The sequence below is a fragment of the Takifugu flavidus genome, chromosome 13, assembly GCF_003711565.1.
Source record: "Takifugu flavidus isolate HTHZ2018 chromosome 13, ASM371156v2, whole genome shotgun sequence".
NCBI lineage: Eukaryota > Metazoa > Chordata > Actinopteri > Tetraodontiformes > Tetraodontidae > Takifugu > Takifugu flavidus.
Window position 1 is genome coordinate 7,623,437 of NC_079532.1, and position 16,263 is coordinate 7,639,699.

Here is a 16,263-nt window from a genome sequence, read left to right on the forward strand (position 1 = left end):
ACCAGATGTTGTTCAGAATGTTAATAATGGCAGCACATCAGAGAGGCCTCAGTGAGAAGAGATGATTTCTTATCTTTTGTGTCCTGTGACGCCTTATTCTCATTATCATGATTAAACCGATATTGTTAGATCTGAATCATTTCTAAAGCAGGAAGTGAAAAATGTAGGTTTCCCCATCACATCAATCACGGGGGTGTTTTGGATGGAAGTGTAAGACCGCAGTGTTCTCTTCAGCCAAGGACCTCAATAGCTTCCAGGTTTGAATGAGACTTGAAAATACAAGTGCAAATCCAGCTTTTGTTCCATGTAGCAGATTTGCGAGTCCTTCTCTTGATCTGCGCCACCCTGGATGGAGGTTTGCAAAGACACAGCAGCTGGTAGCTCCACCAAAGGGAGCCATCATGTCTTCACCAGGCAGCGATGGGAGACTGCAATCAAAACTAAACGAGTCTAGCTCTTAGGAAACATGAGAGGGTCCCTGCAGCCCCTGGAACGCCTTGAGGAGCCCCTTACCACCCTCCTTTGTGTGGCGAGGGAGTGGTGATGAGGGATTTGTATTATATAACTGGAGGACTGGAGGAGCAGGAAGACATCAAAAGGCATCTTTGCTGAACTTTTTTCTAAAGTTGCAAGTGTAAGAATCCACATAAAGGGATCATCAGATGATGTGTTGCTTTAAAACAGTGAACCAAACTGCTCCACTTTTCATTTATTTTCTATAATCTTGCTCACCTGTTTATAAAGCCAGTTTCTCTTGATTACTGGGGCACTGGGATTCCTTCTAATGGAGTTGGATCTCTTCCCAAAGTTGTGAATCTTTTTGGAAGACCTCGAGGGCTGCAAACACAGCATGTTAGAGCCAAACGTTCCTGGTGGTGTGGCATTGGGTTCTCAACATGACACGCGTCACTCACTCTTCCTGCAGGGCTGTCAGCATTGGTGGTGTTCTCCGAACCACCCGTGTAGTTGGAGGCCTCGCTCATGGTGCTCAGCGGCCGTTCCATCTTCTCATTCGCTGGTACTTTGGAGACCGATCTGCAGGAAAGAGACGGAACATTAGTCTGAAAAATAAACAGCTGATATCCAATAGAAAATGAGAAAATGATGAAGCAGATTTTTCTATTCTCCAAACATTCCTCCAAAAGTGCAACTCTGAATGATGACATCTCCAGTTAATCAAGGAAATGACTCCCAGCGTGTCATCCACATGCATTTCCAGCCCAGCAGAACTTTTCAGTGATTTACACGAGTAATAATTTACCACAGCACTGGTCATGATACCTTAAGAAGAGAAATTAAGAAATCAGTGCAAACTGTGTCTTGGCATGAAGGCCTCTGCATTCTTTAGAGTCTAAAGAACAGTAATGTGGCCTGAAGGGACCGTTGCCAGGAAGAATGAAACCAGGATTTCAGCAGTGACACAAGTATAAATTTCTGTTGCCCCACTTTCACGTCACCAAATAGGTCAGTAAATAGGGACAGAATCTACCCTCCTCCATTGTAACATATCAGCTTACATCAAGGATTTGACACCTATAGCCCGACTGCATTACCAATCAGTGTGAAAAATTACTCAATAAATAATCTGCAGATGAGTAATTACAATGATTGAGCAGATTTAACAGATTTGGCTAAGTCAACAGAGATCAGTAAAAAAAGTAAAAAGAAGTAATGAGCATGAGATAACGTCAGAAGATTCTGTTGTAATGAAGACATGGGAAAATTATGATAATTATCATTTTAACCTGGTCTGTATTTAGTGATGAATGTATTTTCATAAATCATGTATAATCGGGGGTTTCTGTGTGATACTGGCAGGAAGAGACTATCCAGGCAGTTTATAAGACTAATGTTCTCTAGAAGTGAAAATAAATACTCTTCTTCCTTTTTAATAGGTCTGCATGCAGCTTGCTGGGTAGATGCTTTGCTTTACCCTTAATCTAACGATTTCACTGCACATCACTTTCAGACATTTTAGCACTTCTGATGGCAGAAAAAGTCCTGGATGATCAATAATAGTATAATAATAATAATCTGTTGACTTGTCATCGATTTTAAAAGCCTTAGATGTGGAGGAATTGAATTAAAGGCGAGCCAGGACTCTATTTTGTCAACAGACCGTCTGTAGGCCTCCTCCCGCTGCGCCGCGCTGTCTGGAATTTAGGGATTTGTTGTAAAATGAATCCTCACTCTCCTCAACACTTAAAAACCATGAAATTTATTCCACCTGGATGACAAAGTCTCTTCATACTGACACAGAGTGATAAATGACAGTAATAAATGGACATTTACTTTTTTAGCTTGGCGCCTCCAAACAGCAGATAGCAGATTTTCAATATAACCGCACAAATATTTCAAAACAAAAGCTCCGACTTATCGTCTTGGAACTTGTTTGTAGTTAGGAAATAGGTGGCTAACTTGTATCCTGGTTGCTGTGCAAACACCACTGAGCATGTATGGAATGCTTATGGAGTGTAACTGCAAATAAAGAAATGTGGACGTGTGTGTTTGACCTCCCTGGGACAATAAACGGCCTGAAAGCCGGAGGTCATTTAACCACTTGAGAAGAGAGAAGAGAAGCGGTATGCTTTTGATCTGAAGAGGCAGGTACACCCCACACACACACACACACGCACGCGTCCACACACACACACACACACACACACACACACACACGGAACGTTGTGGATTCCAGACATCAAACATCACAGGTTAAATGTGGTCGCTCCTCACTGTGAGACATAAGATTGGACAAAATGGCTGGATTAGGTTTAGATGCCTGTTTGGTTACAGGGGACCTTGTTGATTCCACCTCTGCAGAATGGACCCTGTTATAATGTTGCAACAATGAATTCTGGGGGTTCCTCTGGGCGCGTGGGAGGGATTTGATGGGCAACTGCGGCTCGGTGCTGGAGGCACACTGAGCCGAGAGGCTGAGGGTGCATTTTTAAATGACCACGCAGCCATTTCCAAAGAAATAACAGGCGTTTAAACACTCTTGTACAGCAGTGAACCTGACCTTTATCTCCTGAACAAAGACCAGAAGACAAAGCAAACATAGGAAGATAAAGATACCAGTGCAAACATTTGGGACGAGTTCACGGAACGCAGCAGAGAGCACAAAAATAAATGGATAACACACTTGAAACACAACTGATGCAACTGCAGTTTGGTAAAATGCAGCACTTTTCAAACAAGCCATTCACGCAGCATTGTGATGACAGCTCAGACTACTGATAGCAGCTCACACAGTGGCTCGCTACTCATAATCGCAGTCTGTGCTGTGTCCTCTTATGTCTTGCCAGGGCGTGACTTCCTGCTGACAGTCACCTGAGTAAACACCACACCTGTCTCTAATGGTCTTATCTCCTGCTACATGAGAGCCCAGGCCTTCCTATCACTCCCAGTGATATCAATCTGCCTGCGACACTGGTTCTGGTTGCCCATTACTCACAGGGCTAACTTTGTCCATCCCATCTCTCGCGTGACCTGTGACCTCAACCTGCTACAGATTTAGCCTTTAGCCTTTAACCTGCTGAGTCGACACTGTATCATAAATCAGCAGCTTTTAGGCCGAAGTGAAGTATATTTTTTTAAGATGGGAGTGAACCTGCACAAAAGACGGAGGCAAATTAACATCTCAGTTTTCAGGAACAATGAGGATGAAGCTCCCTGAGGTTAGTGGTTCACAAAGGAACAGGAGCACAGATCTCTTACAGACTAGAGTGTTAGAAAACAACTGTGAACACAGCTAAGAGTGCACCACATGCTAAGTGCTAACAAAACTCTCCAGGATAACAAACCCTACAAACCAGGGCAAACATGGAGATATTAGAGGACCTGGAGCAGCTGTAATTAGTCAGCATTGTATGCTGTATACTCACCTAGGTGTCTTGAGATTTCAGTACACATCCCAGAACATCTGAGTCAAATCCTACCAACTATTTGAACAGTCATTCCATTCCATGAGGTTGCGAATCAAAGCAAAACCCAACAGATTTATGTTTATCAGCACACTGTAATAAACTACTCAGCCATTATGATACAACTTAACATTAACCGGTGTTTCAGTCACATCATATCAGGGTTTATGACATATTCCTCAACTATAATTACAGCGAATGTTCTTCATTTCAGTTAAGTACAGATCTGCAGACGTGGTCAGGGGGTATTTTAGGAGGTGTGTTTACATGTGAGTTATGGACGCCGACCACGTCAACTTTTACATGTTTACGAGGACGGCTAGAAATAGACACAGATATGTGAGAGTAATGACCGAAGCATGCCGACGCTAACATACGACATGGGAGGATCTGAGGGCGGCCTGAGGAGTAGAGTGCACAGCAGATGCCATTATTGCATTTCTATAGGTACAGTTCTGCAGGATAAACACTGATGCTGAACTTTTTGGAAGTTAAGAGAGCGTACGTTTGCTTCCCAGCGTGTTTATCTCGCCGTCGGCTTCGTAGCCGCACAAAGCTAAACGAACTGAGAGCGAGCTTCAGATTCTTGGGTTCACACGTTCAGACTTAATTTGGTTAAACTTTCCTCTACATGAAGACTGCCCCTCTCTGCACATCAGGTTCATGCACTTTAAAAACAAAAAACAAAATATATCCTTAAATCCTTAAGTGTTTATTTAAGCGGGTTGCTGCTCGGTCAGAGTAGAAAAGCCCATTTGTTCATTTGTCTGTTAACTATATTAATCCTGGCTTCCGTCAGCTGAAATATTAAATTTGGTTATTTATTTTACTTTAATTCAGGGTAAATTTTTGGAAGTGGAACTTTGTTTTGATGTACTTAAAGAGTCGAGAAGATTAGGCTGCGATTTTCAGCTTGGCCTCTTTATCCCTGTGGCAGCTTAAATCCGTCTTTGCCTTTTATTACTCTTTCAGGGGGAATTTCTTTCTCCCATCTTATAACTTGTACCAAAATAGAGCCAGCGATTGGACAAAATGCTCTATAATAAACCAAAAAAAAAGACTATATCTCATTTGATGTCACTGACCACTGGCTGACCTTGAAAGCATCTGATAAATAGACAATAATCTCCAAATTAGACATCTTGTCGCGGTTGTCCTCTTGAGCCTCTCCATGTGAAAAACAGCATGGATGTGAGAGCGGCGCAGAGAGGGGAGGAATGTGTCGGGAAAGTGCCGTGTGGCAGTTCTGGCACTCCAAATGTCTTCACAAACATCTTTCAATTACTTTCTGCTGAACCAAATGTGGCTAAAATGACCACCAGGAAAGAATTAAAACCAGAACTTTCATTTTATAAAGTGCAATGGGAAAAAACATAGAACCTTGTGGGAATCCTTCCTGCAGCAGCTATGAAGCAGAATTTTCAGATTACTCAATGTGATTATTTCCATCACAAGTGATGACTTCACCGGAGTGGCACAAAGTCCGAGGGAATCTGCTATAACAGAAGGAAACAGGAGGTGGAGCTGATCTGTGTCACACAGCATTACACTGAGATGGTGAGGATGGAAGATGAATGTAGAGCCAATAACTGGAGGGTGTGACCTCAAGAGAAGTGAGGAGAATCTCCAAACATGGCTAAGTTATGGGATCTGGCACATTTTCTGCACGCAGAAAGTCCTGCAAACTCGATAAGTTTGCCCAAACTCAAAAAATGTGCTGACGAGTCCTAAAGGTCGACGTCCTGGATTTTAAATCAGGAGACTTTAGCCAAAGTTCAGGCATACAGCACGCATGCGGTGGAATTTTGGCAGGTTCCCACCTCCTCCCACACATTGAGTAACACTCCCATTTCCACATTGTGTACTTCCACACCCGCCCACCCACACCTGCGGATATCATCGCGACCCGTGTCCACAAAACATTCATTTTATGTTTGGTCTCAAGTGGGCAGTGAGCACACAGATGACAAAAAATGGAATTTAAGACTCAATAAAATAAAACCCTGATCCTGAATCACACTGGCTGAGTCCAACAGGAATATCAGTCCACTATCCTGAAGCTTCCAGACAAATCTCTGCTGACAGATGTCGATAGCCTTGAGGCTCTGCCGGTCCAGGCGGGGCATTTCAGCCCTACAGTAGAAGTGAGTGTTTGTAACTTGACAACATAAATCAGCAGCCCGGGATTCATGTTGCAAACAATTTGTCCGTTCCCTAAACCTTCCATGTAAGCTGAGCTGAATGAAACTTCAGGAGGAATGGAGAGCCACTGTAAGCCTCCTTGCTGATGGGCATGATACAATAATTGTGTTGTCTGCTTGCAGCAGAGGTTTTTCAGTCGAACTCTGGCACATTTAGGAATTATTCAGAAATATCTGACTCTGCGGGGAAAATGACAAACAGCCAACGTGCGCAGTTAAATTGTGTTTATCTTTGAGGGACGTTTCATAGCAGACAGCTCACACAGGGCAGCTTCTTTATGACAAGGCAGGCGGACCTAGGAGGGAATGCTGGAGATAAAGGGCGAAATGCACAGACTTACACATTGGCCATTGCAGCAGCACACTGTAATGCTCCAAAAATGCTCTGCAGTGGCGTTCTGACAGCAAAAAACAGAGACTTACTGTTCGTGGACGACAAAGATGCAGTTGTCTTGCGAGGGTAAGCTTGAGACGGGATGCTTGCAGGTCACCTTCCGCTCATTGTGACTATTGAAAAGAGGAGAAAAGGGTGCTCAATTCATCAGGCAACACAGCCGACATGAGGAAAAGAATTAAAAGCTTTTGTTCTTAGATGGTTGATGAGATATCAAATGGCAAAGGCAGGTCTGGTGATGAAGACCCTTTGGTACATCAGATGAGGATTAAGGATATGATGGAGAGAAAACAAAAGCTTAAGGGGCCTCTGATGAGACACTGTCAAGGAAAATCTTAGACTGTGGGGCATACAGAGCACTGTAGAGACGATAAGGAAGGAAAACATCTGATATTAGCGTTGGCACATGAGTCAAAGCCCCTTTGCTCATGAACACATCACATTCCAGGATGTGCAGGCTGTGACTGGTTTTTATGGCAGCCTAGATGTTAATGGTGCCGGCAATGATTCCTGTCCCTTCCTATCAGCACACGATTAGAACTCCAGGACAGGTAGGGCCGAGCCGTCAGGATCTTCCATGACAGCAGCAGGTTTCCACTAAAATGGAAACCAGTCAGTATTGTGTTTGATCTGGATGGCCTGGGGTGTGGAAGACACAGTAATCTGAGCCAAAGCTGCAGAAAAGGGTTTTACTGGCGCTTACATTCACTATTAAATCCTATATAGTCTTTTTAAAAAAAAAATAAAGTTAGCAGCTGAGACAAAAACCAGAGGATAAAATGAGTAAAGGCCGGAGTTATGGGTAGCAGAAGTTCTCAAATGTACCGTTGCTTATATGTGCTAGAAAGTTATTCTATATTTCCACTGCAGCTGTACTATAAACAGAAGAGAGTGGAGCTGCAGCCCAGAAATAACAGTTTTTAAATACGGGGTGCTCGTGTCCTGAAAGAGGCAAATACCACGCATGAAATGGGGGGTTTAGTTTCAGTTTAGAACTCCAGCCTCCACTGCCCTGCTCTATAATTACCAGAGGCACTGCTGGCAGCAGAGCACGTTTTGTGGTCTATGGGCAGACCGACGGCACCATTTCTCCTTGGTATCCCTTCACACATGCCGACACTGCTCCATACATAGGCTGTCTAAAGATATAAGAGGAAGCTGTGCTGGATAAGTACTGACAGACCAACCATCTTCCAGTGTCAAGTAACTTTAATATGAGTTTAAAGGCTGATGCCTTTGGTGATATCACTGTCTCAAACATACTGGAAAAACAATGCTTTACAGCAATAAATATCTTTATGTACCAAGTTAGCCCGGTAGACACCATCTATTGACAGGTGACGTGAAAATAAAAAGGTTCCATTGATATTTTCATATTTTATTAGTTGCAGTATGAAATTAATTTATGCAGAGGTTTACAGGACAGGCCAGTTATAACCAGCCAGCAAGCAAACAGCTTTTCAGCCAGCTGTCAGCAATTACGTTCATTCAGCAAGTCTTAGCTACACACACACACACACACACACACAGAATGCATCTTTGCCCATATTTGGATTAGTGGATTATGAGGGGTCAGGCACTGTCAAGAGTGCGGCAGCCTGTGCATGCCACCGCCGTGCTGAGCTTTACAATGGCTCAGATCAGGAACCAGCCAGTGACATCATGGAGACGGCGTCCCTGCCTTCATCCAACAAAACACTGCAGCATCTTTTGAACCTTCAATAATTTCCAATCACACCTCCAGTTGTAACGTGTGGACGCGATGCAATGAGACAAACCAGGAAAAAAAAAAATAAAGACTGAACAAAATGGCTAGTGACCACATAAACGTCTTCAAAGCGATGGCAAAGTTCTTAAGGTTAGACCTATAAAATGATAGTTTTTACATGCCGTTTTTACACACATGGACTGGCATGTGTGCAAAGTCAGTCATTTTAAGAGGGGGGGGGGTGTGACATCAAAGCTATTTGAGAGGGTCCTAAACATTCCCAGCATGATCCACGAGTAAAGGAAAGTGAGTCTTTGGAAAACGGGGGTGGGTGTGTGTGTGTGTGTGTGTGTGAAAGGGGGGGGGTGTGGAAGGGGGGGTGTTGTGAAGTAACATGAGGGATGTTACTGAATGGAGGCAAAAATAGGCACTACTCCTTCTATTTTAGCAGAAATGTAATACTGTCGACATGGAAAAATACATACATGATAGCTTCCATAGTGTTAGCTAAACTGCAGACAGCAGCCACATCAGAGTATTTGGGAATAATTGTATTCCTGATAAATTCATAGTTTTTATTCCGGCCAACTCATCTTAGATTGCAGCACTAGTCAAGTGGTCGCTCCTACTCAGGGGGATGTGGTCTGTGGTCACTTTAATCAAGCCGGAGTTAGCATTAGAAATCACTGCTTCAGTAAGTGAAGCAGCTGGCAGCAGTTTTCCGTCAGAGGAAAATACAATACCAACTGTGTTTGCTTTTAATTTACATTTATGACTTCTTGTTTTCAACAAGATGTTGGATCACTGGGTGGGGATAGCCGAGAGGCACCAGAAGGTTCTTTGACCTCAAGTGTGCATGAGTGGGGGAACTGGGAGCGGCTATCAAAGCTGTCCACCCAATGGTGAGGTGGGCTGGGCAGTTTTCTGGTTTCTGGACTATCCTGTCTACAACAATTAACAGCAAGCTGTGGTAATGAAGTGATTAAGGGCTGGGGTCGCGACGTGGGCTCAGCTTTTCATTTTCTGGGTGGGTCTTTGATCCCTCGCTCCATTTCTCCCACAGTTTGACCACTGACGAGTCAGGGCGTCCACAAAACAATATTTACATCCTTATAAAAGACCGAGAAAAGTCCTCATTCTAAAACAGAACATTTCCATCTGGCCTGCAGAATAGATGCACAATGAACCATCAACACAACATGCAAAGCAAAGCATGTGAAGAAGAAAAAAAGATTTGCCTGTCTTTAATGGTTAACGTCCATGTACATGCATCCACACGGCCCATCTAATGGCCCAGATGTAGAGCTGGTGGCTAAAAATGACAGCATGTGTTGTTATTTTGGGATACTCCAGATACAGGAGAGACACACAAGTACTAGCAGCATCCACGCAAGCATGTCTAATGGCCAAAGCTCTGCGGGGAAGGCTGTGAATGACAGATTTATCTTATGCAGACCGCAGGACAGACAATATTTCATACTCCAAGTTTGGCAAATAACCTAACGAGTTAGCTGAAAACCCTATCTACAAATCAGCTGATACAACCTTTTAGTGATAATTAATCCTGTTAATGCCCATAAATCTAATCCTATTACACAGGAAGGCGATCGGACACACATTGGTAAGCAAGTACCCCTAACAAGTGTTTGTTTTTTTAAAAAAAAGAAGAGGTTTGGCTGTAGCGGAACTCCCCAGTAGCACATGGACATTGACTGGAGGTATGAATAGCCCTCCCCACAAAAGCTGGGCTGAATAAGCAGAATAGGCAGTCTGTGATCGGGTATGTGGAGGACAGCGGAAGAAAAAGGACAAAAAAGAGGGCTTTGCTGTCCCTGGGAGGCCACATGAAAAGCAGTTTAGCCACATGAGGCCGTGTGCTGTCACCAACAGCCCATTTACTGTAGCTCATTTAAAAGCCAACCAGCTCCAGCATCTTCAGCTTCAGGAGCTCTGACTTTCACCTCGGACCTTGTTACTTAATCACACAAAGCAGCTGCTCATTCGGGCCACAAATTAGATTTTTTTTTTTTCTCTCCCTGCGAACAATTTGATTAGCTGCTCCCTCAAAGCAGCTGCGACTGTTTGCGAAGGGTGTCAAGGTGACACGGCTTGGAGTCAATCAAGGCGCCATGGAAACCAGACTTCCAGGCTGATTCCATAAAGTGAAATATTGTCTTTATTAAATCAATTCAAGAGGTTAATAGAAGAAGTTGCAGCCTGACAAGCAGTGCTTTGAGCTGCCAACAGACCCCCTTATCAAAAAAGCTGTAACTGTCCATTTCGGGACGTTAACCAAAGCCCTTAGGTTTGAAACTTTACTTTAAAACACTTCCACATATGTAGTTTCATGTGTAGGACAAGGAGAAGTGCACGCTTTGGAGCAGCTCATGCATACGTGCATGTCTGCACATTATGCACATTTAACTGCTATTACATCATTCACAAGATTGCAGGGCTACTGCAAATTGGCTGAGGCGAGAGCCAACATCGGTTGTCCCCCAGCCTTAAACGGATTTGGCCCCGCCCCTTTTTACCCTTGATGTCTGCTCGGTTAGTGCTGGAGCTCGCCCAGCACTCAATAACAAGGCATCTGCACATATCATTGACTGCCTGTCTGCTTTCTAATCATATCAGCATCTCCCGGATGTGTGGATCAGCCTTCGGTTTTATTATTTTAACAGTCAATCAAGCGAAACGATCGCAGGTTGTTAAATTTTACCTTGTACTCACAGCATTATGAACATGCACAATATACACAAAGCAAAAGGACCTTGCTTTTCAGGTCTGCCTAGAGACGTCTGATTGGGTCAGGTTCAGGACTCAGGAGTTGTCCCTAAGCCACTCCAGTGTTGTCTTGGCTCATCCGTCCCCTTGTCTCAGCCACTGAGAGACACCTCCCCCAGCCTGACGCTGCCACCGCCACCACGCTTCACTGTGGGGACGGACCAGGTGATGAGTCCTACCAAACGGTTCCATCAGACCGGATAATCCTAAGTGTCCTTCAGGTGCTCTTTGCAATCTCTAGGTGGGCTTTCAGGTGTCTTTTATAGAGGAAAGCTTCGTCTCTGCTATAAAGACCAGATGGTTGACCTTCTGGAACTTTCTACCATCTGCACACAAGATCCCTGAAGATTAGCCAGAATGGCCACTGGGTTCTGGGTCATATTATCGAGACCCTATCCCCAGATTGCACAGTTCTGGCCAGTTCTAATGAGTCCTGGTTCTTCCAAAGCGCTTCTGTTTCAAAATGTTGGAGGCCATAAACCTGCAGTCCTGTCTGGGGTATTAAACATAGGTTTCTTTCTTTTAGAATAAGGCTGTAGCACAACAAAATGTGAAAAACTAAAAGGTCTGAAATCTTTGCAACTGTTTAAAAAACAAAAAGAAGGAAAAAGGAAACAGACTCCTATTATTTTTGTTTTTTGCAGAATCTACAGCCAATCAGATGCAGCTATGACAATAAAGTCTTCAAAATAGTGCGCATGTAATCAGCTGAGTCGTCAAACCTGTGGAGATATAGCCTTCAGCCCCATGATGGACAAAACAAAACAAAGCACGATGAAGGTTTGGAAAACAGAACTCCAAAACTGTATATCCAAAATATGAGGGCGGATATAAAAATATTTGCTGCCGCCCGTTAACATTGTAGGTTGCAACCTCGGGTTCAGCTGCTCCCTGTGGATCCATGAATTCAGACATAAACACAATCAGGATGCAAACATCAGCCATACACGTGGCGTCGCGACTTACAACCATAAGGCTGTGTTATGGTTTTCTGTACATTAAAAAGCCGACATAGTCAGTCAACGAGCTGTAACTAACATATAAAAGCTTTATATAAAAGTGGTGCAATCAGGGATGTTCGGTAGGAAACACTGGATTTAAGCTGACTTGTTCTGCAGAAACTGTACTTCGGATAAAAGAGAAATGAAATTGTTTTATTTTTTTTAAAAAAACCAGGCTAAAACCCCCAGAAAAAACAGAAATGAAATAAGGAATTCTATCCCTCCAGATGTTTGCTCAGAATAACGTGTGCAGTCATAAAATTCCCGGGGCTAACCTCAACTGTATTTACATGTACTCTGCGTGGACCAAGGACATCCACAATGTAAACAACAGCCTTTATCTGCCACCACCACAACAGCCAGGTGGAAAATCCTAACGAAACCACCAGGAACAACACAACATGTGCGGTAGAAGCAGAGGTGCCCTGACGGAGGGATGACAAAGTCCAGCGCAGAAGGCGGTGCGCACATGAAGACGTGAGGAACAATGAGGAGCTGCGTGGTTCTGCAGCGCAGCGGGCAACCAAGCGGGCTGCATCTAAGCAGCCTTCTCACAGCATCTACCAGCTCATACTCGAATCCACAGCCTCGGAAGCACACCCCAGTCACCGCACAGCGTTAGATCCCAAAGCCCTGCAGGTTCTTACTCACAATGAATCGCGTCCATAAACGTCCAGGCAGTTAATCAATGGCGATGCGGTGGAAACGGGCCAAACGCGGGCGCCGGAGGGGGTGAAGAAAATAACAAAAACAAGGTTTTATCTCAAAGTGGGCGTCAGATGGGATGACGCGGGAGTTACTTCGGATCCCGGACTTTGTGGAAGGGTGTGTTGTGGAGCACGCTCTCTGCGCCGCCGCTTCTGCCGCTGCCGCTGTGCCGACTGCCGCCGCCGCCGCCGTGTGCGCACGTAGGAGCGCGGCTGAAACCCGAGAGGCGATGATGTCACGGTCCGGATGTAAAGAAAGCAAGGTGGCCACTGGCGCCTTTGCTGCTCCCACCCAGCAGCACCAGCACACACCCAGCGAATACGGGAGGCGCACACGCTGTTCAGAAGGGCCAGCCCCCTCCCCGCGCAGAGGAAATGGAAAAAGGAGCGATATCACAGCAGCGAGCGGAGGGAGAATGATGGGGCCATTGGTTATTACGCAGACACAGAAGTGGCACCTTTTAACCGAGAGATTTTTCCATTTTTCATGACGAATTTGATGTTTTTACACCTTCGCATCGATCGGAACGCGTTGATTTGGCCACGCCCAGGGCCACGCCCAGGGCCCGCCCCCAACCTGACAATAAATAAGTTTCGCTTGGGTCTCTTTCATTTTAAAGCCTGCTGGGCCGCACAGTTGCATCAATTGGACTGATTGAATCCAAAAGGTTATAAACAGACAGATTACACAGGGGAAGAGCTAAATATTACATCTGAACAGTCACTAGTTTTGATATATTTTCTCTTTTTTCTGATTTGTCAAGTCTCAGATTTCCAACAATGGATGCTGTTTTACATTTCCAGCAGTGAGTGTGGACATGTGTCACGGTATTTTTGATTATCCTGGCAGCACATAAGTCTTTTTTTTCCTGCACATACATTTGTTTTGTTTTTCTTTATTCCAGCGAGCCAGCTGCTGATGCACGTGTTGCCATGGTAAAGACAGTAGGAGTGAATCACCTCTGACGCCTAGTAAAAAAGAAGGACGACAAGAAGCCAATATTACGCCAGTGAATAACTGCATGACAGTGCTGTAATACACAGCTACGTGAAAGATTCCAAGTGTGTTATTTGATTCGGAGCAACGCCATCAGGCCCAGGAGAAGAGGAGGAGGAGAAGAGCCACCCACACAGTGGACTCACCACACAAGATTCAAATCAGACAGGAAGTTCATAACTGACACACAACTGACTGATTTTTCCATCAGTGTCTCCTGAGCTCATAAGACCTCTGACCCTTCGAGGTTTCATGTGTTCCCACCTGAGAGGAGGGAAGACTGCAGCCAAAACAGTCGGCAGGTGATCTCCAGTGACACCCGGGTAACAGCAGTCAGGGGATTTTGGATTTTTGTGAGGTTTATTTTCCTTTTCTGACAAAAACATCTCGCATGAATGCAGGCGCTGCAGCTTCCGTCACTCATTCTTTAACATGCCCTGACAAGGTGGGTATGCCGAACAATTCCAGACGGCATCACAGGGTGTCGAGCATCTCACTCTGAAAGTATTTTTTTGAATCATCGTTGTGTAGTGGTGGTGAAATCAATGTTGCAACCGCTCAACAACGTGCAACACAGCCCCGGTGTCAGTTGTCACTGGATGCGACTTATTTGATGCTCATGTTAGTTACAGAAGGATGAAGAGAAAGAGTGAAGTGAATAAGAAATACAGGACAGGGAGCCCCCAGCCGCTGAATACGTGAAAGCCAAGACAATGAGCTCAGGCCAGGAGAGGCAGCCAAACAACTCCTCCACTCGTCAACCTGCTGAGCGCAGTCAATGGTGCAGGATGGCAGCCAGAGGCAGGCAATACGAGCTCGGCGAGTGCTTTTCTCACCGCGTTCTTCCCCTTATGAAGGCGTTAGACTGTGCTGAAGACCTTGGAATTGCTTTTCATTAAAGCAGAAACACAGCTTTACAAGATGATTTACAGATTTCCTAATATGCAAAATATCTTAACCGCTTCACATAAATAATTCATGGGATATCCATTATAAGATGGGGGGGTGGCGGGTGCACCTTCTGCTATCTCCTTCCTCTGGGACGCCTGGCACGCTGGAGCCCGGAGCCCAGGGACTGGCCACCACCTGGGCCACGGAATGGCTGACAAAACCAAAGAGGAGGGAGCGAGAGGAGGATATGTGATATGATACTTAGCGACCTATTCCATAAAAGATTAATCTCTGCCAAGTAATGAGTTGGCGAACCAACGCCCACAAAAAAAAAGTGTTGGAGAGACAGACAAAGCAAGCTGTTCAGCCATATGCTTTGCCACAATAGATGTTTTAAAATAAAGGTTTACTGGGTATATGTTCCAAATCCCTTCCACTGTCACTCCCTTCAAAATAAAAGCATGGCTGGTTAGAGATAGCGGTGCATAAATTCAGAGGTTTGGCTTTTTTAACTCCCAACAGCTTCTGATGACACAAGCTTCTCAGAATCACTGCTATCATGCATCTCTGACTAGGTTTTACCCCCAAAATTACCCAATATGTGTCCCATTATGATGGTTTATGGTTAAATGGCTTTTGCGGAGAACCGAAGAACTGAAATCTATTTTGTCTACAGTCAGTGGGAATTCCTGAAAGAATTACTTCTCCCTAGGAACATTAGCATGTTAGCACTATTTTGTAGGTATTATTCTGAAGTCCACAAGCCTCCCCCCCAACATCAAGTCGAATATAATCCTAGAATGTTAGAGCCGAGCTGCCCTGGACAGCAACCCGACAGTATGAATGAATCTGAGATTGACCAAAAAAAAGGACTGATTTCCGATGAGCAGTCAAGCGTTTCAGCTTAGCTACGGCTGGCTTGAGAGGATTCATCTGGTTCTGCGCTGACAGATGCAGAGGAGAAGCTTTCAGACTCATTAACTGCCCACACAGAGTCGGCGAGAGAGCAGGGGAGAAGAAGCGGGAACGGCTAAGTGATCCCGTGTTTATCCCCTCTCGGAGGAGATTCTCGTGCCGACCCACTCGCTGTCGTTGCTGCCTTTTTCCTCTCCCACCCACGCTACCGCCCTCTCTCCTTTGTCACTGATTTGCAGGTTATTACCTGTTTGTGCTGTAAAAAGCTGTGGGTTGAGCGGTGGGGAGGAAGAGTAGCCTCAGGTGGAGGACGATGAAGACTGAGCCTTTTCCAGAATTCCACAGGGCCAAAAGAATGTACTCATCAGTTTTTGCTGCCAACTTGCATTCAAGAAGCCAATGAGAAGATGATCTGAAGGGGAATTCTCCTGTTAGGGATCACACTTATGTCTGGTGAAGCAGCAAAACAAGGCTGGACCCCAGAGAACCTCCAAGCATGTGCAGACAGGAGCCTAAAAACCGGTTACATAAGTGAAATCCCCAGTTTTGGAATGACTCTACAGATTTCAGATACGGAGCGATGAAAGCAGACGGCACCATTCTGAAGGATGAGCCCGACTCCCCTGGATTCGCTGACCTCCAGAGCAGCTCATTTATGAGAGAGAAAGTGAGGGACAACTCGTCTGAGCAGGTTCTGGTGCTCTCGGAGCAGAGGAACAGAAGTTTTATCAGCCTCTTAACT

General features: G+C 44.9%; 1 protein-coding gene across 15 annotated transcripts in view; it reads right to left on the reverse strand.

Moving 5' to 3' along the window:
• Positions 1 to 16,263, reverse strand: part of LOC130536852 (pleckstrin homology domain-containing family A member 5-like) — a 46,937-nt gene that overhangs the window by 16,322 nt on the left and 14,352 nt on the right. For 14 of the 15 annotated variants that reach the window (XM_057053058.1, XM_057053057.1, XM_057053069.1 and 11 more), the window contains exons 4-6: positions 6,548 to 6,631; positions 915 to 1,035; positions 733 to 837 (exon numbers count right to left, since the gene is read on the reverse strand). In XM_057053058.1, the coding sequence (XP_056909038.1) occupies positions 733 to 837; positions 915 to 1,035; positions 6,548 to 6,631 (310 nt within the window). Of the gene's footprint in view, positions 1 to 732; positions 838 to 914; positions 1,036 to 6,547; positions 6,632 to 12,662; positions 12,948 to 16,263 lie in introns of those variants that run through there. The other variant, XM_057053068.1, reaches the window with a different exon arrangement.